Here is a 26,690-nt window from a genome sequence, read left to right as displayed (position 1 = left end):
TAAAATTAGCTATTTAAAAGATATTGATGTGTATATATATATTTAACACATCATGGTGACGAAAAATTAAGAAATACAAATTTAATTCCACCGTTTCTCATAGCTCACTGGTTTTATTATATATATTTTTACTTCTAGAACGTAAGCGAAAGCAAAGGAAGTATTGTAATAGAGTCCGTCGGCCAATTCTCTACTTTTACGTTTTCTCGACCTTTCATGACCCCTACAGTGCGAAGGAATAGGTTTCCCGTTTCCGTATGTCTGTCCGTCTGTCAGTCTGTCCTTGTTATTAGATAGATAATGTTCGAAAGTACTGGGTTGATTTTTGTCAAATTTTGTATTATATAAGGAATATAATGTAAATGGTAAAACGCTCACCAAAATTTGTCTACTTATCCCCACCAATAATGTTCTGACGTCACTGAATACTTTAAGATCTTGCAGACGTTTTGAAGTTATTGTAAACATAGTAACATTTAATCAAAATGTGACTGCTTATCCACCCCAAAAAACTGATACGTAATCTCAAAATTTTGCCGAATAAATTCTACCCAAAATGTGCAAAATGTGATGAGTTTTTACTTGTGATTTATCATTGCTTTAATATTTTTTAGATTTGCTCCCTATTTTCTGAGAGGACATGTCATTTCCCAAAATTAGTCTTATCTTAGCAAGGACTAGCCCCACCCACCCATTTCCTATTTTCTCAGAGGATTATGTCATTTACCAAAATCAGTTTTATCTTAGCAAATACTAGCATTTTGGCAAATGACACACCTTTTAAAAAAATAGAGGGCGGGTGAACGGGGCTAGTACTCGCTAAGATGAGATTTATTTTGGCAAATAATGTACCCTTTGAGAAAATAGAGAGCGGGTGGGCGGGGCTAGTACTTGATAAGATAAGACTTATTTTGACAAATAACATACCCTCTGAGAAAATAGGGGGCGGTTGGACGGGGCCAATACTTGCTAAGATAAGACTGATTTTGTCTCTATTAATCTTGTAAAAACTTGTTAAATTTAAAAGGTGTTAAATTGCAAATTTCCATAGTAACGAGTTATATTCCTAAACGTGATTGGGTATTTATTTTTTATGTTTCATTCTACTTCAAGAGCTAGGGAAGTTCTGTTGAAGCAATCTTCGACCAATTATTTTTATTTATTTTTAAACAGTTAAATTTTATACGCTGATGTGTTAATTCATCTCTGAAAGTTTCATGTCATTTTTTAAACAACGGATGTTCAGTTGAAGAAGTCATCAGGTTGGCGTTGTTTTTTTGATGGAAGACATCGCTTGTGTTTTATTAATCTATTCTATACTGTACCAAAAAGTGAGGTTAACTTGTATAATTCCCCGTTGTTAACTGTCAGGGATTAAACTCGTAGATTTATTGTAGACATACTTCACAATGTTTACAGAAAATCAAGGCCAGTTTGATATTTTGGTAAAAATTCGAAAACATTTAATTACCATTTAAGTACCATATTCTGTTCGTGAAACAAAATCAAAAGCTTCCTAACTTGTTAACACAAAATCTATCATTCTTCTGCAAACTGATAATAACGTAATACACCAATGCAACGAAATTTTCCTTCGTAAAAAAACCACAGAGAGTTATTGGCAATTAATATATGAATAGACGAAATTGTGTCACGGAAATAATTATAAAAATACATTAAATAAAAATAAAAAGTATTTGTCCACATGATAGTTGAATTGCTGCTAGCGGTCACTGTTTCAAATGTGACCCGATTCCAGCCAAATCCAGCGACTAGAGGCGCGGTTTCCATGGCAACAGTATACACAAAACGTCTGAATTAGTAATGATTTGGTCTCTGCTTTTATAGCAACGATATATCCAAGACACAACATCTTTAGACGTAAATTTTTATACTTTTCATACAAATACAAATGGAACAAGATAAAAAATTAATTGTGATAATTATGACGCAAACTACCGGGTCATTTTTTAAGTACTAAAAATTATGTTCAGTGTGTTTGTAGACGTTGTAATTTTAAGGCGTACGTGCACTTGTGTTATTAAAATCTTATTAAAATACCTTGAACATAATACATTAAAAATAATGTATTCAAAATAATAATAATAAATACAGTTGTAGTATTTCAGTAGCTGAATTAATTACTAACCTGTCATGAATAAAAACAGGAGAATTTGCATTTTGCTTCTTGTAATGATAATTAAATTTCTGGTATTGAATAAATAATAACAGATGTTAAGATCTTCAATTTCGTTACAGGTTGTTGTTTTTTTCTTTATATACACATTTAATATTTAAAAATAAAATACATACTCTAAGATTTTTTTCATTTACACTGATTTATTATGTTGAATATATAATTTTCTTAGAAGGAAATAATAATTTCTTCAAAATTCTAAATTTTTAAACCGCGAAAATGAAATTTTACGTGACTTGTCCTCGGTGGCATGAATAATAATAGCTAAGGGAAGCATTGTTGTAAAGTCAATGTTTGATTTAATATTTTTTTAAATTTCACACTTCTAAGCTTAGAGTTTCCATCTGTCATCTGTGTCTTATTTTTGTTAGCTGCATATACAGGGTGTCTCAGAAATAAGTACATTAATTTTAATCAGTTATAGAGCTCATTGAACTCAACAACTTTTTTTAGTAGAGTTTTGTCAAGAACTTTTTAATTATCAAGTTAAAAATTGTTAAAGTTATATCCCAATTAAGGTTACCCGCCCATGGATCCTTAGTCACCCATGGACACTAATAATTATTATAATTAATAATGTATGGTCAAAAACAGTTACTAGGATACGTATTTTCCTAATCGTGTCAATGTGACAAACATTTAGAGAGAAATTGAAAATCCTGATCCCTAATGGCATACGGAATTTCATTGGCCCAAATGTGGGTGTTGAACACCTTCCCTCGTGTAACCGACTTCATCACTTGATGGTATAAGAGATACAAAATTTGCTTGTTCGTTTATTTTTCTATTAACCCACTTACAAAAGTTTTGCCTACGTGGTAAGTCTGTTAGTTTCAATAACTGAACTTTCTGGTCCTGAAAGGGGTACATTTGTTCTCTGAGTATCCTCCAAATACTATTCTCCGATACATCACACTAGACAGTGATACGTGCTAGTGCCCGGTCGAGCTTCGACACTCTTCAAAACAGCCTCTTCAGTATTAGCAATTCTATTACTACGTAACTTACCCCGATCCTGAGGTACAGGTTTAAAAGATCAGTACTCTCGAAAATGCTACAACGTTCTTAAAACTGCGTACATTTGGCAGACGACGATTTGGGAGGTTTTCTGAAAAAATTCGTTGGCCGCGAGTGCCGTTTCTCCGAGCTTCACCGTACGTTAAAACGATATCGGTGCATTCCAGATTTGAAAACAAAGCCATTTCAACACATTTCGTCTATAAATTAGAAATCTGTGCCACACAAACTTTAAAGAGACAACGTTTAATAAAAACATTGACATAAAAGTGATTGTCAGTGTCAAAACGGTTGCTACGGTACCTTCTTCATTGTTGTAGTGTTGCTATTATTTAAGTTATTATTTAAGGTGAACATAGACGGCTCGTGAATATATGGGTGGGAAAATTCGAAATTCAACTTGAGTTTTCGAAAAAATGCTAGATAAAAAAGTTGTTCCGTTTCACGAGTTCTGTTACTGGTTAAAATTAATGTACTTATTTCTGAGACACCCTGTATATTTACCTGCCTCACAAGGAACTTGTAATTATATCGTAATTGTTATGTTTGCACGTCGTCAGTCTTATAGAAGCTTTGAAAACGTCATATGGATTGGATAATTAACTTTTCCTTTTTTGCTATTTTTGTATTTTGTTCTTATTTTATGGAACTTATAAGGCTACTTATGACTACTCAAGCAATACACGACTCTCGGAGTAATTAGTGCATTGTTATAACACTCTGTACCGTTAAATTTCTTATTATTAATATAAGTTCCATCATATTAATACTCATTTAATGCATCTAACCATATGATGCTTGTGTTAATTTAATTTATCTTAAGTGCTTTTTCTCAGTAAATAACCTTCCAATTTTCCTGACCAAGAATTTGGGGTTTCTTTGTTTAAATAAAACATAAAATTATTGTCTAAAAGATCTTACCTATTATTAACTTACACAAGAATTTATTGTACGTGAATGTATTTACCAATGAACGATTTCTCATTTATTTGACTAATAAGTCAGCATAAAATATCGTCTCCTGTACCGTGAATTTTAACATCGGAATAAATAAGAATGAATAATCAGTGTGATATTTTCAGGGCCCTTTCAGTCATTCTGAAAATATTTGTTTTGTTATGATGCTGATGTGACTACCACAAAGTTTGACGTGAGGATTTTGATAAAGCTTTTCTACAAATAGATACTTATTTAAAAAAGTTAATTGAACTATTTGTGCCCGTGCTTCGTTTGCTTCATTTTATAATCATTAAATTACAAACAAAAATGAGAAAAATTAAAAATAGAATAAATGTCTAATTAAATGTCCATATTTAAGTAGGTATCTAAATAATGCATAGGTGGGTACCTATTACGATAGTGATTTTCTTTTACCATCCACCATAAATAATTCTTTATAAAGCAGAACGATAGTAATTAAGATGTTTACATTAAATGGGGCGCATGTTTTTTTAGTAAAAAAAACAAAGGTCTAACGACAAAATCAGTAGCTACAGACATGGTATTTTTTCCATTTTAGCAAATTAAGTGCCTGCGAACCAATATCAAATATAGACGGTACTACTAAGGAATTACCATTTACCCATCTCTAAATCATTTACAATTACCATAGCAGAAAGGACCTTGATATTGTCTCCCATCTGTCTTATTGTCGTCTTTTTGCCACTCCGGATAAATCGAAGGCCATCCTCTCACGCATCACCTCATGCTATCAACGACACCAAGACGTATTTCTTATTTTATAAATTAGTTACACGCCGTCTTTAATCCACCCATTAAAGAGTGAATAACAAACAAAAAGCCAGTAATTGCTTCCTCTATCTAGGGATGTCTTTAGATGACTAGACACGATACGAACTTGGATGGATGCCTCGCGGAATTTGTAACGACCTTGTTGAAGAACAATAAACAATATCAAGCTCTTTATTGCTTCGTTTAAATTTTTTAGTAAAATTTAAATTGTCTGTTTACCACAAAAACGGTGGCCTATAACTAATTTCACGCTGTGATTGAGTCATTTAATAAGTTGCATGGACCATTTTGGTTTGTAGAGATCTAGATTAAACGTATAAGACCGATACTTCCGACTGGATTCATTGAATAGTAAATTGTTGTCATTAATCTCATTACAACAGGTACTAATAAGTGAAGGGAAAAAAACCCAATTATTTGCAATTGTAATTTATTAAATGATTCTTTGCAATCGACACGACGAATCCTAATAAAGCAGTCCTAAGATCGTATAAAAAGGTTTTCTCATTGTTTTCTTTTTCATTGTGTTCTTAAAGGGCTAGTTGTGCATTTAAGTGTTGCAAGATGAAGACAGCTGTAAGTACACTATTTTTTTTTATTTATTTATTTAATACACCTTGTGTATTAAATAAATATGTTGTACCAAATAGTGCATTATGGAACTTAAAATTGTATTTTTCAATAGAAAATTACTTACTAATTGTTTGAGATGGCGTTATAAAATTTTAGGTAGATATACCTAATAATATGAAAATATTAATATGTCCAATGTAATAGTGGTAATCAATAAATTAATGTTTCCAGAATTTCAGGAAAGTTAGACACGCCGTTTCGTAAATAACTGTTAAAATAAATCAGTTTATACTTACCTATTTTTTGGGACAACCTGTAGATTTGGATTTTTGTGAACGAAGTATAAGGATTCTTTCGTTACCTTTTCCAAGATATTTGCAACTTTATGAAAAAATTTGAAGGTAGAGGCTTGAAAATGTACAGAAAATATTTATAGTAACTTTGTTTTAATTACGCATGTAAGTGATTAAATTTGCAAATTGTTAGTTTTCTGTAGCTTTTCAAATGAGACGTCCTGTATTTTATAGTATTTTCGGAATTGCCAGGTTCGTTGACTTCGTTGGCGTTTTTTCTAAAATAATTCTTAAACTGTTACAATACAGTTTAATAAGTATAAAGTATCTGATTTGAAAAATATCAGAAAACTGCACTTCAAAATTTAACCATCCTGTATAAATAACTACAAACACTTTTAAAAAAATTTGACGTTCCTCAAGCCAATGTAACTAAAAAGTCTTACGCAAAATTTTCAGATGTTCGTCTTTAAATATGACGGAGTTATGAATTTTAAATACATACGACCAGTTGCTTACATGAAAATGCAAACATGTAGAAAATATATAGGGTGTGGCGTCTAAGAAATGTAACTATCATGTGAAATTGCAGCGCTAAATGAATTCTATCAAATTGTATTAGTGATTCTTTTTTTATTAATTCACGCGGAATGTGTAATCTTTCGCTACCAGACCGTTGGAACATACTGTATATTTGCGGTGAGATTAATTATCTTAACAAACCTTAATTAAGATGACATCGCCAATTTCTTGAACGTTAAAGAACATAAAGTAACTGGTTCGGTAGCTTTAAAGATCATTTGATTAATTAAAGTTGCCCTTGTTAGAATGATGCTTTGCTTAGTTATTTCATGCAAAGTAAAAAGTTTTCTTTGCTACATACCTGACTAACATAAATATTATGGGATTTGCATTTTTTTAATATCAAGTTTGAATTAAACATCTTTAAAAATAGTCATTCGCTGGGAAATAAAAATATTACCTTTGGATAAATAAAACAGAAATCGAAATTTAAGTCCTATTGTGTAAACTTTTTAATTAAACGTATAAAGATTGACACTTCTATGTTTCAGGTAACATTTTTTTTTTTTTTAATAAAATGTTGATACAAGGAGTAAATAAAAATGAAACACGTTGTCGTATCAACTAAATCAAATTTTAATATACAGAGTGCTTATAAAAAAATAAAATAATAAATATTACGATTTTCAAACATCCATACCCCAGTTAGAACACCCTGCATTTTAGTACTGCATCTTACTCTATGTTTTATTCTTTTTCTTTTAATATGTCGATATAACTCTCAAAAAAGTAGAAAAATCGCCATAATTATCAAGTTTAAAAATAGAAAATACTCAACAAAAAATGAAACGAACAAAAACAGAAGATACATTAATAAAGTACATGGTTTTCTATTTGAAAAAACTGAAATATCGATATTTCAAAATGTTTACAAACACTCGACACATTTTTATTTACTCCTAGGTACCACAACAAAACGCATACCGTTATTTTATCTCACTACAAGATATTGTCACACAGATTTCAAAAATAACCCTATTTTTTTTTGTGAACCCATTTCAAGAAAATCGAAATAACGTAGCAATGTCACGACCGAATTTCAAAACTAAACTGTGGTCATAAAGATTAAGTGGTAAATCAGAATATGTAAATATACTGCGTGACCATTACTGAGTAAAGTAAATTTTTGTATGGACAATTCTGAATTATTGGCAGTAATGTTAGCATGTTAGCTCACATCACCGTGACTAACAGTTGTCAATTTTGAGACGAGTATGATTTGATTAAAACATCCCAGTTATTGACTTAGTGTTCTAAATTTCAATTTGATAATTAGATATGCCATTATAAAATTTTAAATTTGTTGCCAAGCCGACAAAAAAAAATCACAAACAGTAATAGTTACCCGGTATATACAGGGCATTCGACACAAAGTATTCCATTTGCAAAACTAAGTTATACGTTACGCCATAAAAAACAAAACAGTCTGTATAGTTGAAAACAATTGCATCGTATGACCCTGAAAGAACCGGCTTCAATTTTTTTTCTATTTTTAATAATTAATGAGATATCGAGGAATGCGCACTTGGTGACTCACCGTGTATATGTCGGAACTTCTTTTAAGAAGTATTCGTCAGATATATGTAGGACTTACCTTTTTTATAAATATTGTAGGTATTATTTTACACATTGCCGATGGACCATCAGGTACTCTATACAATCCCTAAGAATTGTATACATTACCTAGGCAAAGTATGTAATGGATGCCCCCGGTATTCTACACATTTCCTAGGTACCTGAAGACATGGTGGTGGTGTAGTGAAATAGCCGACTACTTTCAAAAAGAGCTTTAACAGCTGTATATTTATCCTTGACATTTAGGTGCTTGTTAAAGTCTGGTAAAAAAAACCCGGATATGTATTCAAACTGACAGTAGAAGATGGATTAAGTTATATTATACTTATAGGTATTCATGAAGTACTGATTTAATTCATTTGATTAATACTGAAGAAAAATTAAATATGTTTAAAAAAAAATTGGTTGAAAGTTATTTTGACAGAACTACCCTAGCCCCGAAAGTCGAACAAATACAACTTCGAAAAATTATTATCAACTTTAACTTTGCGATTTTTTTTTTTTTTTCATCTTTATAGTCAGGTTTTCCATACATTTTTTTTTTATAACGTGATTAACATTTTAGCAAGGGCACATATATCAGTTTAGTATATATTAATAGACTCCTTAGAGTTTTGGCACCCTTGGAATCCTCGAAATCTTTGAAATTTAGAGAAGACTGAACTTCCACAGTATTTGGAATATTTTCATAAATTTAGTAAAATGTTTAGAATTTCTAGAATTGAGTAAATTTTTGTAATTTCCAGAACTTCTAGATTTTCTAATGTTATAAAAATATCACTCTTCGGATGTGCCAGAATTCAACATTTTCCTCAGTTTTCAAGATTCCTAGGTCTTCCAGATTTTTCACACTTTCTAGATATTTCCAGATTTTCTAAAATTAATAGACCTCAAGAGTGTTTAAATATTTGAAATTTTTGGAATTTCTGGAATCTTTAGAGATATATAGATAAGAATTAGTGTGTTCAAAACCCCTAATACTTGTAGGATTTATAAAAATTAAAGGAAGCATTCTTTAGATTTTTAGGATTTAAATAACCTTTATTAATGTTTGAGTCCTTAGAGTATTTAGAATCTTTAGAGTTTTTAGAGTCCTTACAGTCTTAACAATACCTGGAAATTTCGATACTTCAGAATTACTAGAAATTTTATATTTAGAATTTTTACAGTTTCAAGGAACATTAATACTTCCAAGATCTTTACAATTTTTAAGATTTTGTTGAATGTTTCTTCTATTTAGAACCTAAAACTTTAGTTTATTTAGCATCTTTGGTGTTTTTACAAATCGCAAATTCTAGTGTATGAAAACTTTAAGATTTTTAGAATTTGTTGAGTCTTTAGAATTTTTGGGAATTTTCGTAATTTGCAAAATTTTCAAAATTTCCAGAATGGTCAGATTTTCCAGATTAGCACAATTTTTCAAATTTTCGGAAGTACAAAATGACCAAAATTTCTAAAATTATCAGGTTATACCAGAATTTTGAAATTCAACCTTTTAGAATATTTTCAAGACTTCTAGGTCTACCACACTTTTTCCACACTTTCTAAATTTTTTCTGTGTTTCTAAAATTTATTATAGATCTCAAGGGTCTAAATCTTTGGAATTTTTCGAATTTTTGGAATCTTTACAGTCTCCAATAAGATAATAAATCAGGGTGTTCAAGGCATTCAGTGCTTCTAGAATTTATAAAAATTAAAGAAAGCATTTTTCCGATTTTTACGATTTTTAAATCTTTGAGATTTTTGTTTTCTTTGTAAGTTTTAAAATCTTTGTCATTTTAAGAGTTCACGCGATTTTTACAAGTTTCGGACTCTTTGGCTTATTGGGATTTCTCTAAAACCTTTAGAATCTTTCAAGTATTCGAAACAGAATTTTGGTTTTTGACCCCTTAGAATCCTTAGACTTTTTAGAGCCTTCTAATCTACAGAAATTTTAAACACTTTGGGAATTACTAGGAGTTTTATAAAGCCTAAAATTTCTGCAATTTCTGGGATCATTAGTTCCCCAGGTTCTTTAAAATTTTTAAGATTTTGTTGGATCTTTTTTATATTTAGAACATTAGAACTTTAGTTTATTTAGAGTCTTAAGTGTCTTTACAAGTCACAATTTCTAGTGTATGTAATCCGTGAAAGCTTTTATCCTTTTTGAATCTTTCAAACCACTAGAATCTTTAGAATCTCTAGAAACTAGAATCACTTGAATTTCTATAATCTTTAGAGCTTTCAGATTTGCATTATTTTTAGATATTTCAATATCTCTAGAATTTTAAATATTTTCATCTTTCCAAATTATTAAATATTTAAAATCAGAAATGTTTGGAATTTTTTAAATCCTTGGAATCCTTTTAGAATTTTTAAATCGTTGGCTTCTCTAGCTTTTTTAAATTTTTTGAAATTCCTGAAATCTTTGTACTTCTTAGAGTTTTTGGCATCCTTGAAAGCATTAAAACCTTTGAAAGGGTTACAATATTTGGGACTTTCACAACATTTGGAATCTTTCCACAAAATCGGTCAGAAGTTTAGAATTTCTATAATTTCTAGAATTAACATCGTGAACATTTTACATTTATTCAGCAAAATTGTAAGATGGCGTCATCGATTTTTATCAGACAAATTTTGGTTAGACTTTTACCATCTACACGATATTCCTAATTAATAAGTATATACAAAATAATACAAAAATTGACACAAACGACGGAAACAAGGGACCTATGTTTTCGTGTGCTAGGGGTCGTGAAACGTCAACGGGAAAGCCGTTCCCGATTTAATCAATAAAATAAATTGACTCATTCATTAATTTTTATGAGCAACCCTATATGTATAAGAAATTTAAAAACTTCTAATGCAATGATAAATCGCAAGTATAGACTCATCATATTTTGCACAATTGGGATAATAATTATTCTGTAAAACTTTGAGATGACGTCATCAATTTTTTGGAAGAGGCTAAACGAATAAATTTTGCTTAACGATTTACCATTATTACGATAAACTTAAATTATTTACAAGATTTACCATTATTACGATAAACTTAAATTATTTACAAGATTTCAGCGCAATCGGTTTCGTAGTTTCAAAGTTATATTGCAAAATATTGTTATTCAATTTTTTCCAAAAATTCTGGATGTCTAGGGTGAAAATTCGACACAGATTCACACACAAGTGCAGGCGTATCTTATTTTGCGAAATTAAAAAAAATATATTATAAATTTTGAAGTTGACGTCATCCCATTGGTGGTGGGGATGATTAACCAAATTTTAGTTAGCATTTAACCATCTAGATGATATTCCTAATATACTCGTACATACAAAATATGAGAACTATCGGTGCAGTAATTTCGGAGATTACTTGTCTAATAGAAATGGATACAGATACCAGACAGACAGACAGACAGACAGACGGAAATGGGAGACCACTTTTTTCGTACTCTAGTGGTCATGACACGTCGAGAAAATATGAAAGTGGCAATTCGGCCGATGGACTCGATTACTATACCAACTGTACTTCCTTACCTTACGCTCGGGAAGTAATACAAAAAATGCTCTTTGGTTTTGGAGCCAAAAAATAAAAATGAATAAAACTTTAACAAAAATAAAATTCGTAAAATTATTGCAACATTATTAAAAATTTAGTCCGTGTCATCAGTTTTTGCAGTTTTTCGGCTTATTCAGTCCTGATACTTAATAAATCAGTGTCCACTTACAAAAATATTTCTTCCGTTTCTGAATCACTTGCAAATACCTCTGCACCAGTTTCACTTTGATTACTTCAGTACTATTAATCAGTTTTAGCACTTTTAAATGAAAGTTCATTGCAACAACTTTTGCGGTTCTTTTTATTAAACTTTATTCTGTTCCGTTTGCCAAATTCCATTTCCATTGGCGCTAAATTTGAAATAAAAAAGGCTATATTTTATTTATAAATAGGCGACATTTACTCTGGCATTTTTTGGCCTTGCACTTAGCAACAGCACTATGTATAACGGACTTTTGTGAATTTTAAATAAAATACGGACCGTAGTGTACAACAGCAGATTGTCTGAAATTTATTGATTGATCCCCCTGAGAACGGTGATGACGTCATTTAAAAAATTATTGGGGTATGTTATCAGTAGCGTCATTTTGCAGAATCTACTAAATTACAAATACTGATTTATAGATGTCTAGCTAAAAGTTACTCCAACAAAATACCATTTAATTTTTTGGTTATTGAATCAATTGTTGGAACATTTTATTCAAATTAATTTTTTCAGGTTTTCCTTCTTTTTGTCTCCGTTCTAATTGTTGCGGCCACTGCGTTTCCAACTTTTGATCAGCTGGCCCATCCATCTTCAGAGAGGTTTCGTAGAGCGTAAGTGTAATTTAACATACTCTCCTTTACTTTTTCCAATGTCATCTTACAGAGTTCCACAGCCAAAACCGGACCTTGAAGGATCTGAGAGTGTTTACGTGGCCTACCCCTATTACTATCCATATTACTGGGGCCACATTATTGGAAAGTAAAAAAACCATGACATCACATTAAAAGGCTACTGCATGCAATACTTGGCAAATTGTTTTAATAAATTAAATTTTATAAAATGTATCCTAGCATTTAATACAGTATTTAATACTTAGTGTCTTGCTGGTGCTACACTTGCTAAATAAAGGGTACTAAAATTCACCAATTTATTTGATTGACGAATGGATGAATCCTGTTGTAAATTGTCAAACCAACGTGATACATGTACAAATCTTTCTTTGTCCAAAATGGCCAAATTTTCCTTAAACATAATCAATTGGCGTTTATGTGAGAATAATGAGAGACATTATTACCATTGTTGGTTGCAAAATATAGTACAAAAACAAATCTGCTGCTGTTAATCTATGGGAAACTAAGTAAGTCCTTGTGGCCAAAACTGCATTTAATTCCTGAAATTATCATCCCCTATTATTTTATTCGCCCTAAAAGAAAAAGGTGTTAACTTACCCTTAAGACTTGGTGAGACAACTCTGAATGAGCTGCATAAAGAATGGCATATTCAATCCACTGTCTAACTTCTGCCTTTTCCAGATCAGTGCAACCTTCTAAATTTGAATTGGCTTGTTTTATCAGATCAATAACTATATTTATGTACCCAAACGTGCTGTTCTTGTTAACAACACGTGTTGGAAGCTAAAAAATAAAATTCGTGAATAATAAACTCTGTTTGATACTTCGAGTTTCCTACAGTATTTTCACTAAAAGTAATTTTGCCGGCTTGCAGCTTCAAAAAAGAAGCAAGTTGATTTAAGGGCTTGACAGCATTCACAACCATTTTTCAGTTTAAAGTACCAGATACATAACCTTATTCACATTGTTTGTGACGTGGTCGTGGTTGTCAAAGTGACAGCAATGTGACAACTGACAATTTTAAAAATTTAATTTCATTTCAAATGTAAATTAATTTCCTATTATTGTTAATTAAATTACGGTATAATTAATTAATAAAAACAATGTTACAAATTCTTTATTAAAACTTATTAAGCATTGCTCAACTCTAATTTTCCTAAATTCTTAGTAATAACAACTTCAGGCAAAGTTTCTGTGATAATTCCTGTTGCAACTGTAATTTTATTTTCCCTAATAGTAAAACACTGACCAGGTGTCATAACCATTTTACACAGAAGAGTTAAATAAACTTTTCCATGTTCTCCAGGCATTATCAATTCCACACCAGCATCTGGAACATTAAAGTTTAAATTATTTTCATAAATAATACACAAATCATCACACCTAAATCAACGCGACACGCTATACTCCACGTTTTACTGAATAACTGTTGGATGTATTTTCCTGTAATGGGCTTTGATCTGCCCCCTTCACTTTTTGATAAAAAGTACACACTTGCTGTGAATCTATTTGATAACTTTACACTATTCATTTCACACAAAAGCATCCCCCTTTCAATGTCCTTGACTTTAATATTTCTGAGTAATATACCAACATTTTCCCCTGCTTTAGCCTGCAATTTTTTAAATAAATTAAAATCAAAATCTATGTTGTAACCCTTACCTCTGGCACACTTTTTTTGAACACTTGTAAATCTCCAATGGAAGTTTTAATTTTTGTATCAAAACCTACCAACTCAGAGACTGCGTTTTTCTTAACAATACCTCTGAAAATGGTTCCAACAACGACAGTACCTCTACCAGGTACCAAAAACATGTTATCAATAGGTACCATAAATGGTGACATAAAGTCTCTCTCAGGAACTGGAATATATTCATCAAGCACATCTAAAAGTTTCCTGATAGATTTTTCCCCAATTTCTGTGTCTTCACCATTTAAAGCTTTCAAAGCAGACCCACAAACAAACGGTGATTTTTCACTGTCAAATCCAAATTCATCCAACAATTCTCTTACTTCAATTTCCACCAATTCTAATACCTACAACAATTGGTACGAGTTCTGGTAAATAATCACACCAGCACACTTGCCTCCTTGTCCACTAAGTCTGCCTTGTTTACATAAACAACAATTTTTTGCACCCCCACTTGCTTAGCTAACAAAAGATGTTCTCTAGTTTGAGGCATTTGGCCATCAGTGGCTGCTACCACTAATATTGCACCATCCATCTGGGAAGCCCCTGAGATCATATTTTTAATGAAATCGGCATGGCCAGGACAGTCTGTATGTGCATAGTGCCTCTTTTTGGTTGTATAACCAACATGAGCAGCATTGATGGTAATTCCACGAGCTTTCTCTTCCGGAGCTTTATCAATTTCATCATATGATACAAACTTTGCAAGACCATCTTTTTGCAGGACTTTGGTAATAGCAGCTGTTAGTGTCGTTTTTCCGTGGTCTACATGCCCTATAGTACCTACATTTATATGAGTTTTTTCTGAATTCTCAGTTGAAAAATTCCTTGAATTTAGCGCCGAGAGTGACAATTTGAGGTTAGGTTTAACTCTATCACATAACCCACATTGAAAAATTGATCCCTTTGACAACAGTTCACTATTTACAATTTTTAGAGGGAATCTGTGTCTGGAAAACAACTGGAGAGTTTCCAGTATTTTTAATCTCGACATTATTTTTTTTTAATTATTTTCATTGACAGATCCCAGGAAGTGATTATGGCGCACTCTACCTGTCACGTTTTATTTCCGTCATGTCAATTACAACAAGTCTTTATATCAAACGTCATAAGAACTAAAATCGTAAATCTCGAAATTAGTTCACGTTTTGGCCACTTATTGCTCTGTCGGCACCAGCTGCTCAGACAAGGTTAGTAGTGTGAAAAGAAAATCTAATTTTTAGTAAAAATATGTGAAATTTTATGACTCCAACAAGTTTTCTGGCGTTTCCAACATTATACTTTTGACTCTGATTGAATTTTGGGTGAACGCAGCAAATTTGGCGTATTTTTTCACACCCCGGTTACACGACATTGCTTACATAATCCATGGGTCAAATGCATTCTTTTTTCAGATTGCAATCATGCTGGGTCGTTTCGGGAGTCTGGTACCTGTGGTGGCCCAGAATGTTCAAATCCAACAGCAACAGAGGGGCATGGCCACCCTAAAGTCCATTTCGATTCGTCTCAAATCGGTCAAAAACATCCAGAAAATCACCCAATCAATGAAGATGGTGTCAGCTGCGAAATACTCAAGAGCTGAACGTGAACTCAAACAAGCCAGACCAATCGGAAGTGGTGCCAGTCAATTCTATGAAAAAGCTGAAATTGCTGCCCCTGCAGAACTTCCCGCGAAACTGCTCATTGCCATTACTTCAGACAGAGGTAATAAAATTAATTTGTGGAATTATTTTTATTACGGTGGCAATTATAGGTTTGTGTGGGGCTGTACATACTAGTGTGGCCCGTTTGATCCGCAATGAACTCAACAATGACCAACAAAATTTGAAAGTAGTCTGCGTTGGAGATAAATCAAGGATGATTTTACAACGTCTGTATGGTAAAAGTATCATTATGGCCTGCAACGAAATCGGGCGTCTGCCGCCTACTTTTAATGATGCTTCGAGATTGGCCGATGCTATTTTGAAATCTGAGTATGATTTTGGTTCTGGAGAGATTGTGTACAACCGTTTCAAGTCTGTGGTGTCTTATTCTACCTCAACTCTGCCAGTATTTAGTTTGGCTGCTGTCAAGGTAATTAAATTGTGCTTTGTTTCTTATTCCTTTCGGTTTGTTTCAGACTGCTGCAAAACTGCCCGTTTATGATTCTTTAGATGATGAAGTGATTCAATCGTATTTGGAATTTTCGTTGGCGTCTTTACTTTTCTATGCAATGAAAGAAGGAGCTTGCAGTGAACAGTCATCTCGTATGACTGCTATGGACAACGCCAGCAAGAATGCCGGAGAGATGATTGATAAACTCACTCTAACATTCAATCGTACCAGACAAGCTGTAATCACCAGAGAATTGATTGAAATTATTTCTGGTGCTTCAGCCCTTTAAGATCCTTGTAATACCAGATCCTTTAGGTTTAGGTAAGTAAGTGGGATCTTTTAACTTAATAGTAATAGCGCTGTATGTGAGGGTTAAACAGAAAGAAAATGTAAGCCCAAAGTCACTGGATAACATCAATCCCATTTAATTTCAGTTTTGCTTTTACATACTATAATTGTTACAAAAATAAAGATCCAATAATTTTATTGTCTTATAAATGAGGTTACAGCAACATCTAATAAAATTTGTAAAGACCCAAAAATAATTTTCTTTGAAGCACATTATATCCACCATGATTCATAGCTACCCAGCCAAGCAGTGAGGTCAGCCCAATCAGGAAATTCGTTCAAAAATTGCACATAATGAGGCATTTTGCGATTCTTATCTTCATGCGGAAAAATCCCTGAAACTGCGATTTCAGTTGTCACTCCACTTACATTCTTTGGCACTTGAACATCGAAACTAAATTTGAGAGGAGCAGCCTCTTTGCCCCATATGTTTATGATAAAATATAAATCACGGTTATTCCATACTGCCGATTCCTCTGGCATCTTCTCAAGCAGACTTATATTCAACACTTTTACTCCAAACTTTGGAGAAAAATACAACCCCATACGATCTGGACCAGTTATCGAGATAGTATAGCGTAGAATGTTGGGTCCAATTTGTGCTTTTGATAACACCTCTAGTTTCGTTGGTTCAGGAAGGAGTGGCTGTCCTGCAGGAATCCAAGTGCTAAATTCGCTAAAAACGACCACAAATATGAAGTTTCTTGAATCCGTCACAACTTACATAATTTGTATCATTTTTGAGTGTACTAGTGGTAAACCACACAGTAAATATTTGCCACAGTCGTCGCCAAGGTATCGAGCTTTGGAAAAATCTTTGACGATATTCTTGACTTTATGGGGTGAATTACGGTCCATATTGAGTAAAAAATAGCCAGAATCTCGCTTCGTTTCGACGCCTTGTTCGTCGTGGACTACTCGTCGAGTATGCTATGAAATGACCATAGAATTACACGTATTTATATATTTTTTTTACTTACCAAAATCCAGTGTCTTTCAGGAGCAGGAGACTCGGGGTTACCCGTATAAGGGAAACCTAAAGGAGTAAAAATGAGGATAAAACTGAGAGTAAATACGACTACCAAAAACGATAAGAGATGTTTCACATGTCTAACTAGAGTTGCCAGAGCTACCTATTAAAAAACCATAGTATATTGTGTCCTATTTCCAAAAAAATACTCACAAATGGTGACGTAATTATAATTGTGAATAATAAACTCATGGCTCCTATTATGAGATCAGCATTTTTATCTGGTCCTATTCTTCCAGTGATGGGAATGAACAAAGACAACGTTGTCAGGGTAGTGTACATTAAAAATATTGTTGGAACTACTAAACTGACCACATAGACAACTTGCCACTTTCGAACTGGAAGGCCTTGATTGTTTACATTTTTCCTTTTAGTTAGATTTATTACCTGTGTGTTGTAATTTAAATATGTAAATGAACGCGAAGCCCAATGTGTTGAACAGCACTGGGATGAGTAAGGCATACATAGCTCTGATGCCTGAAGTGGTCCCAAATAGAAGTATCACAGTCCAAATGATTCTGACAGAGTGCGCTTGGATTTGCGCTTTCACGTTGTGGCTTAAATTCTAAAAAAGTTAACATTTTAATTACAGCTTTTCAAATGTTTTTTGTATTCTTTACTTCCTAAGCGTAAGCTAATTTTTTTCGGACGAATGGCCACTTTTATGTTTTCTCGACGTTTCATACCCCAAGAGTAAGAAAAAATGTGTCCCGTTTTCGATTGTCTGGCGTCTGTGTCGATTTTTATTAGGCATGTAATCTGCGAAACTACTGAACCGATTGTTGTCAAATTTAAACCCTAACCAAAATTTGGTTAATTATCCCCACTAACAATTTGATGACGTCATTGCAAAGACTATAATGACATTTTACCACGAACTCGGGAGATGACCGACCGTGGCCATGCGGTTAAGACGTCAGTCAGGATGCGGCCCGGCGGTCGCACGTTCGGTGTCAAACTTGAACGTGTATTTTTTCTCTGTTTCTCTCGCGCTGTGTATTATCTATGTTTATGATGTCATAGCAAATTTTGTATTCATCAAATTAAAAATGAATCAGCCCATTTTCTCGAAAAGAAAAAAATAATATTCAGAACATTCTGTTCAACTGTGGCTTAATAATAGTAGTCCTCTTTTTGAGGTGACAAACTCAAATCAATCAATCAAACATTTCTACGTGACATTCTTCCGATGTATAAACAAATACTTGAAGTTAAAGCTTGTTATTATTGCTGAGAGGCCATTTTTCCGTTGGATGTCTGCTTTAAATATACACTGCCAGACAAAAAAAACCGGACACTTGAATATTTGTAACTTTACACTAATTATTATTATTGTTGCTAACCATCCCCGCAGTGAAACCAATTATCAGGGTGCTACGAAATTTAAAATTTAAAAACGCAAGTTTTTTATTTGTCTAAGAGTGGAATTGAAAAGGTCGAACTGATCTTTGTGCAAATTGTATCCTTTGGTTTTTTTTTCGTAATACCTATACTAGTCTTCTTTCAACAGTAAAATACTTAAAACATCAAAGAGCCAATTTGAGATTAGAATTATATTTTAAGTATCGTGTTAAAAAAAAAAACAACTAAATACATTAAGAAAAACATGTCAATGATTAAGCCCCACCCACCCACCCTCTCTGAATTCTGATGAATTTTTCATTTGTTGTCAGATTGAGGGGCGGAGCTTAACTGCAAAATCCATATTTCTCTGCATAATAATAAAGATATTTCAATTTTGCACGTCCTCATTTTTTTTAACATAATTTCTTGCAGAAAAATATGAACACTGCATATTTAAGCTCCGCCCTCCGTCTCACAACGAATAAAAAAATTAATCACAATTGAGATGGGGCGGGTGGGTGGGGCTTATCCTTTGATTTGTTTTTCGTAATATACTAGTCTTCTTTCAACAGTAAAATACTTAAAATAGCAAAGAGTGAATTTGAGATTAGAATTATATTTTAAGTATCGTGTTAAAAAAAAACTAAATACATTAAGGAAAACATGTCAATGATTAAGCCCCACCCACCCATCCTATCTCAATTCTGATGAATTTTTCATTTGTTGTCAGATTGAAGGGCGGAGCTTAACTGCAAAATCCATATTTCTCTGCATAATAATAAAGATATTTCAATTTTGCACTTCCTAATTTTTTTAAACGTATGCTAATTTCTTGTAGAAAAATATGAACACTGCATTTAAGCTCCGCCCTCCTTCTCACAACGAATAAAAAAAAAATCACAAATGAGATGGGGTGGGTGGGTGGGGCATATCCTTTGATTTGTTGTTCGTAATATACTGGTCTTCTTTCAACAGTAAAATACTTAAAATATTAAAGAGTCAATTTGAGATTAGAATTATGTTTTAAGTATAGTGTTTAAAAAAAAACTAAATATATTAAGAAAAACATGTCAATGATTAAGCCCCACCCACCCACCCTATCTCAATTCTGAGGAATTTTTATTTGATGTCAGATTGAGGGGCAGAGCTTAACTGCACAATCCATATTTCTCTACATAAAGACATTTCAATTTTGCGCTTCCTCTTTTTTTTTAAACATATTTCATATGGTAATTTCTTGTAAAAAAATATGAACTCTGCATTTAAGCTCCGCCCTCCGTCTTACAACGAATAAGAAAATTAATCACAATTGAGATGAGGCGGGTGGGTGGGGCATATCCTTTGATTTGTTGTTCGTAATATATTGGTCTTCTTTCAACAGTAAAATACTTAAAACATCAAAGAGTGAATTTGAGATTAGAATTAAGTTTTAAATATCGTGTTTTTGAAAAAAAAAAACAACTATATACATTAAGAAAACAATGTCAATGATTAAGCCCACCCACCCACCCTATCTCAATTCTGATGAATTTTTCATTATTGTCGTCAGATTGAGGGGCGGAGCTCAACTCCAAAATCCATATTTCTCTACAAAATAGTAAAGATATTTCAATTTTGCACTTCCTCACTTTTTCAATTTGTAGACATATATATATTTTAATTTTTCTTTATTTCAATTAATCGAGATTTCAATTTTTAATTTGGCTTTTAAATTTTTCAAGTTCTGGTTTTTTAATGTTTCATTTACCCAGATTCCAATTTTTAATTTAATTCAAAAAGAACAAATATACTAAAACTGAAATTTTGACGATTTTACATTTTTTGGATTTTTCAATTTTTATATTTAAATTTTTCTATTTTATAGTTACTTAGATTTTTAACTTTTTCGATTTAGAATTATTCAGTTTTACAGTTTACATAGTTATTATTGGCGGGGACATGTGTACATTAGTTCGCGATACTTCCAACATAAAAACTTCGAGGGTTACGCGATCCAAATCGAGGTACCAGATAATACAATTTTCCAGTAAAATATTGTATCGATTACACCGTTGACAAGCTTATGAAGAAAACATAATGAAATGTTTAGCCTTCGAGATTCTAGGTTTTGTATGGAGAAGATTTTCAAAAGATCATTTTGGGGAAAATCTCTTCCTGGATAACAGCAAATACAAAAAGTTCAAAAATCTTCTCTGAACTTTCTCTAGTTGCACACAGTGATTGTTGTAACCAGGAGACCACACAACGGAGCCATATTCTAATTAAAAATGTTGTGTGTTCAACAAAGTTTTTACAACTTCTAATAACATTTTTTTTCTGTTTCCACATGTTTTACAACAAAGTTGTGTTTTTTGTTAATGAATACATTAATGCTTCGCTTTTTGGAATATTTTTTACAAAAGCTCGACTAGTCGCAGGTAATCACAAAAAATTTAAGTGTCCGGGTTTCTTTGTCTAGCAGTGTATTTTATATTGTCCGTACTTGTCGAGGAGGGTAGAATAAGAACGGAGGGATAGTACGGTCGAAAAATGTGGCACCGATCGTCCGAAATCTAGACACCGTTTATGACGGTGTTTGGAATACGCGCTCGACTAAACCACGCCCCCAGTTTCGAGAGAATCGCTAAACAGTGGCGGGCAAAGTTACTCAAGTTATACATTTATTACTTACTTATGGAAACTAAGTCTGTCTTTCACAGATTGTTTACTTCCATTCCACGACTTACAAAGTTTGCAGTTCACCATGTTGAATTTATTAAAAACAAAACGGCTTAAAGTATAAAGATATACAGCACGTGATGGTACAAAATAACTGAGATGTACGCCCATGGAGTACGATGGGCTTTTCTCGAGGTTTGTAGCAAGCTCGCACATGCGCACAGTCGACAGACCGATCGTAAACGGTGTTGGCGGTAGATGATTTTGGGCCAAAACCGTACCATTGAAAGCATAGGACATGCTCCCTCCGTTCTTATTCCACCCTCCTCGGTACTTGTGCAATTTACACAATCCCGTGCAATTTGCTCCTCCTCCCACGGCGCAGGGGTAATTTATGCCGCTGGTTTTTACTTTATACAGCTTATCACAAAACAAACATCGCAAAATCTAATTTTATAATTTTTCAAAGAAGCGATATTTGCTGGACTTGTACTTCAGGAGCGAGGGAAGTTCTGTCGAAATAAACTTCGACTATTTTTTTTTATTCTACTATGTACTTATAATGTTCAAGGCTAATAATGAACACAATTGCAAACAAGTGACTCATTTATGGTTCACAAGAAAATTTACATAGTTTTTTGAAGGTAAAAAACTACAGAAAATTACGTTCAAAATTATTTTTTATGTATTTATTTTTTGGAGTCATTTGACATGTTTTTCTGAAGCTTATTGAAAATTTTTGCGCTTTATACGTAAAGATGATTGTTGAAAGTTATTTAGACTATAAAGTTCCCTCGTTCCTGATTGAAATATAATCCGTGCTAGCAACGCTGTAGCACTGATTACAGTATTGTATATCCAGAATTTCGAAAAAAAAAAATAAACCGTTTTTGCTTTAATCAAAATAAATTACTTCATTCACTCATTCTTTTAGGGCATCCTCCTGTACAAACGGTTCTAAAAAGATAGAAATACACATTATCAAACCACAAATAAAGAATTATCTCACATTATAAATTTCATGCGAGATTTATTTAATAAAATTTGGAAATCACATTCCTGATACCCTTAAAGCGAGTGTAAAATGTCAGAGCAATCGATTTCGCAGTTCGTAAGTTACGTTGTGAAATTTCTGACAAAAACTTACATTCATACGTTTAAACTGAAACGGATAAAACAGGTACAGGAGCATATTATTTTGCAAAATTTTATGTAGGATCTGCTTAGCAAAATTTTGTGCTGATGTCATCAAATATCTTGTGGGAATGATCAGACAAATCTTTATGTGCTACGTAACTTGAGATTAATTATTATTTATGGATCAGAAAACGGACATAGAAGGCACACTTAACCGATATATTTCATGACAGTCCTTTGATATAAATATTAACTGTAACAGCCCTATTATAACATCAGTGTGTTCTAAAAATTTCGTAGAAATTGTTTCAAGAAAATTAAAATACAAGTTTGATCAAAACCACATTTGAAAATATATTTTTTAATAATTTTTTGACATGACATCATTGGTTTCCTGGAAGGGTTGAATAAATAAAGTTTTGTTAATGTTCTGTAGTCAACATATCATTGTTCAAATTAAAATTCATTATTCATAATTTTATTCTCGTCCATTTTTACTTTATACTATTTTTTTGTATTTCGGGACTTTTGACTTTACTAAGTTTAGTGTAAAAAAATATTGTTAGGTTTAATTAGGTTGGTATCATTTCTCACATGTCATCGTTTTTTAAGTTAAGACGCAAATGGTAGTTATAATTGAGTAAGTCATATAATATAATTTAAATATAATTTAATGTAATCTCACAACTTGTAGACGTCTTGAAAAAGCGGTAAAATAAACTGCGAAACTGTCGACGTAGAAGACATCTCTTCTTCTTAATTGTTATGTCCACGAGTCCCGAAATACAAAAAAAAAAAATAGTATAAAATTCATTATGTAATTTCTTGGATAAATAATAAAATATGACCCTCCAAACTATATTTCTGTTAAAATAACTCGTATGTTAAAACAAAAATTGGGCTAAATGCATTAACTTTGAAACATTAATAAAAATACTGTGTTCCTAAAACTTTTAAAATTTAGATGTTTTTGATTTAATTAATAGAATAAATTATTGTTTCGTATTTTTAATGCACATTTAACAATTTTTTTGAGATAAGTAAATAAATTTCAACGTGTAAGGGTAAAACACTCACTGAATTAATGTTATGTTCTTACCGAAATTAAAAAAAAAAACGTTCATGTGGCCATTCTTAAAAACACGTTCCCCAACACTAAGTACATGCACAAATATGGACTGCATATTGCTTACTGTAAGTTATAAATTTCAAGTTGGGTTTTAATTACCGACATTTATATTAAAATCGGCCAATGGCAGTCTCAAGAAATATGAAATATGTCATGCTCGCCATCAAACTCATATGGTTGCAGGTTGTACAGTGGAAATACTATGAGAAGAACATGTTGAGTCACCACAATCTGTCACTTTAGCATTGAGCGGTGGCGTATCATTTGTGTTTTGAAATGGGGTACTATAAAAATTATATTTTCATAATTTGAATAAAGTACCAAAAACACTCATAAACCACGAAAAGACGAAAGTCGCTGTCAATCGTTACGTTTAATGCGTCGTTTTATGGATACATTCCTCTCATAGCATTTCAACTCTACCAAGTAAATCACCTTACCGGATGTTTTATATAAAGCAACACAATGGAAGAAAATCCAATCGTCGGAGCCACGTACAGTCCAAATATAAGACCAGGATTTGCATACCAACTCATAGAATAACCAATTTTATCAATTATAACTGCCGTTATCACAACAAAAATTGCAGCTGCGATCCATCCACCAATTAAAGCCGCAAAAGTAAATGTCAAATACTTCAGAGTTTGCTTCGTATAACCTGAAACGTACGATTACATTTCAAAGTAATTATAATGAAACAGACACATTACCTAGCTTAAAACTATGAATATTCAATGCAAAAATCACAAATGAGAAAAGAACAACAGTCAGATTAATAAGATAAGCCACTGTTTCTGAATAGGATACCATAAAAAACCCTAAACAGTCAAAATAAACAACTTTTCCAGGATTCGCTTTAGGTTTAGCGACTTCAGGTGCATTTCCCAAACTTCTTACCAACGACAACGTATTATCACCAACGTGTTGGAAAGATCCAAGTGGAATATGCTCAAAGTCATCATATTTTGTATGATAACGATATCCATTTTTGAAAAACGCCATATCAAGACCTGCAATTTTATATCAAAAAGCCATTACAACGTGTTGTTACACATACCAACTAAACCTCCATAATCTCTAAATATTCTAAAATCAGTATCAGATGGTATAAGATTGCTCTGAAAAATCTCTTCTCCAGCAGCCTGTCCATATGGGTGTGGCACTTCAGCATAATATTTCATTAACCAGGGAGCTGAAGGCCCTGATTGAAATAAAATAATTTTTCCCCCAACCCCCGCAGCTTCCAAATTCAGTACAACTTTACATTCCCTAGCCCATTTATGTTGAGTAATAAACCCGTGTGCAGCCTGTAACCCGGTTTCTTCTGCTCCATTAAACAAAAACACCAAATTATTTAAAGGTCTCTGAGGTTCCCGTGATATTTTTCTTAAAATTTCCAACATCACCACGACGTTAATGCCATCATCGCTACCCCCAGGACTAGTTGGTACTGAATCAAAGTGAGAATTAATTAGCACACTTTGTGAAGCATTGTTTGCTCCATGCAGTTTCACTACAACATTTTGTAAATTTGAATAAGATACAATCTTTCCATGTGGGGAGTAACGTATGTAATGTGATCCTGTTGCAACTTGAAAGTCAAGCTCAATTTTTTGCTTTTTATTAGCACGTTGCATTATGAAATTTATTTCACGTTTTAAGAAGTCTACAGTGAGGACTTCATTTTGATAACCACCAGCTATACGTGGCCCTATTCCAGTTAGCAGTTTTAAGTCATGTCGAGCTCTCTCAGTAATAAAAGCGTCTGGATGGGTTTGCTATATGGTATTGACATAATTAAACGGGATTTATATAGTTGGAGATTTGCTTGCTTACCTCATCCGTGAGCTTCAATGGCTTAGGCAGGCTGTTATCAATGGTGTACACTAGTCCATATAGACCGAGTAATACTGCAATAAGCCCAAAAGATACAAGAACAGGAACACTGTGGATGCTTTTTCGAGTGGTTGTTTTGGTGCCACTTAAGGCAACGGTTTCATCGTCATCGTCCATCACGAAATCGACTCGTCGGCGCATTATTCCAGCTATGTAATGGACACTACACAGAGAAATTGGGTGACATCTGTTTTAATAATTACATTTGATGAAGTTTTTTGAAGACACACAACACAATGCTTACAAAACATGTAAAACTTCTTTTGGTGAATTATAAAAGTACTGTTTCGCTATAAATAACCTTATCTGCTTCAGTAGGAATACTCGTGTTTATTGTAAAATGTTATCGCACCGGTAAAGTGTTTGTGTACTGACTTTGCTGAAGTATTACGATAATTTTAACAAGGATGAGAATTTTAGGTCAATGTGTTTAAATTAATTGTAGTTACGCAAAAATTGCATTAAAAGTTCTAATAAATACATTAGTGCGGGAGTTTAACTCATCTACTTACCTAACCGGTTGATCTGAATTCTATTACTTTTATTTCAAATAAAAGCATAATGACTTTGACATTGAAAGTTAAAACAATAAGATCGCTGTTAAAAGGAGCAATAAATGTTAAAATCGAAAATAGTCCATCAATTACATTTGTAAACAAAACAAATACAAAATTAGGTTATGTAGATTTGACATCAATGCTCGATCACTCGGCAGTCTCAGCTCAAGGCCTCGAGTGATTTCGGAAAATTGATCGTCCTACTTGACGGGCGCGAAATTTGAATTGTTTACTTGATTTTACCTCCCGAGCGTAAGCTAAGGATGTATTGTATCTAATATAATAACGTTCATCTGATGAATGGCTAATCTCATGTTTTCTCGACGATTTATGACCCCCAGAGTACGAAAAACTAGGTCTCTCGTTTCCGTCTGTCTGTCTGTCTGTGTCAATTACCGAAACTACTAGACCGATTGTTGTCAAATTTTATATGTATGTTAAGAATA

At 32.7% G+C, this 26,690-nt stretch overlaps 4 protein-coding genes and 1 long non-coding RNA gene across 9 annotated transcripts; 2 read left to right on the top strand and 3 right to left on the bottom strand.

The window, feature by feature from the left end:
• The first annotated feature begins 5,247 nt into the window (after positions 1–5,247).
• Positions 5,248–12,652, top strand: LOC135144700 (uncharacterized). The gene is made up of 3 exons (XR_010283216.1): positions 5,248–5,542; positions 12,243–12,340; positions 12,393–12,652. It is a non-coding gene; the product is annotated as an uncharacterized LOC135144700 (long non-coding RNA).
• LOC135144699 (eukaryotic translation elongation factor 1 epsilon-1) lies at positions 12,532–13,351 on the bottom strand. The gene is made up of 4 exons (XM_064076756.1): positions 13,200–13,351; positions 12,959–13,144; positions 12,805–12,900; positions 12,532–12,752 (listed from the first exon to the last, which is right to left on the bottom strand). The coding sequence occupies exons 1-4, from the start codon at positions 13,284–13,286 to the stop codon at positions 12,603–12,605; spliced, it is 519 nt and encodes a 172-aa protein (XP_063932826.1). The 5' UTR covers positions 13,287–13,351; the 3' UTR covers positions 12,532–12,602.
• Positions 13,352–13,462: 111 nt separating this feature from the next.
• On the bottom strand, positions 13,463–15,096 carry LOC135144610 (elongation factor Tu-like). Its single transcript, XM_064076637.1, has 4 exons — positions 14,449–15,096; positions 14,024–14,398; positions 13,745–13,973; positions 13,463–13,691 (listed from the first exon to the last, which is right to left on the bottom strand). The coding sequence occupies exons 1-4, from the start codon at positions 15,043–15,045 to the stop codon at positions 13,492–13,494; spliced, it is 1,401 nt and encodes a 466-aa protein (XP_063932707.1). The 5' UTR covers positions 15,046–15,096; the 3' UTR covers positions 13,463–13,491.
• Positions 15,097–15,144: 48 nt separating this feature from the next.
• On the top strand, positions 15,145–16,690 carry LOC135144861 (ATP synthase subunit gamma, mitochondrial). Its single transcript, XM_064076998.1, has 4 exons — positions 15,145–15,241; positions 15,446–15,755; positions 15,805–16,124; positions 16,171–16,690. The coding sequence occupies exons 2-4, from the start codon at positions 15,455–15,457 to the stop codon at positions 16,432–16,434; spliced, it is 885 nt and encodes a 294-aa protein (XP_063933068.1). The 5' UTR covers positions 15,145–15,241; positions 15,446–15,454; the 3' UTR covers positions 16,435–16,690.
• LOC135144860 (endoplasmic reticulum metallopeptidase 1-like) lies at positions 16,547–26,394 on the bottom strand. Of its 5 annotated transcripts, none has more exons than XM_064076994.1 (10): positions 26,200–26,394; positions 25,628–25,850; positions 24,849–25,569; positions 24,502–24,801; positions 24,232–24,449; positions 17,911–18,088; positions 17,677–17,861; positions 17,474–17,626; positions 17,218–17,423; positions 16,547–17,169 (listed from the first exon to the last, which is right to left on the bottom strand). In XM_064076994.1, exons 2-10 carry the CDS (start codon positions 25,826–25,828, stop codon positions 16,707–16,709), a joined length of 2,625 nt encoding a protein of 874 aa, XP_063933064.1. In that variant the 5' UTR covers positions 25,829–25,850; positions 26,200–26,394; the 3' UTR covers positions 16,547–16,706. The 5 variants fall into 5 exon arrangements, with proteins under 5 accessions (XP_063933064.1, XP_063933067.1, XP_063933066.1 ...); XM_064076997.1 differs by lacking the exon at positions 26,200–26,394 and adding an exon at positions 25,932–26,168; XM_064076996.1 differs by lacking the exon at positions 26,200–26,394 and adding an exon at positions 25,891–26,167.
• Between the last annotated feature and the right edge of the window lie 296 nt (positions 26,395–26,690).

This window comes from Zophobas morio, unplaced genomic scaffold (genome assembly GCF_036711695.1).
Source record: "Zophobas morio isolate AGI-343-1 ecotype UQ-CSIRO unplaced genomic scaffold, CSIRO_AGI_Zmor_V1 ptg000108l, whole genome shotgun sequence".
Lineage (NCBI taxonomy): Eukaryota > Metazoa > Arthropoda > Insecta > Coleoptera > Tenebrionidae > Zophobas > Zophobas morio.
The sequence above is the reverse complement of the archived record's forward strand: the minus strand, read 5'-3'. Positions and strand labels throughout refer to the sequence as shown.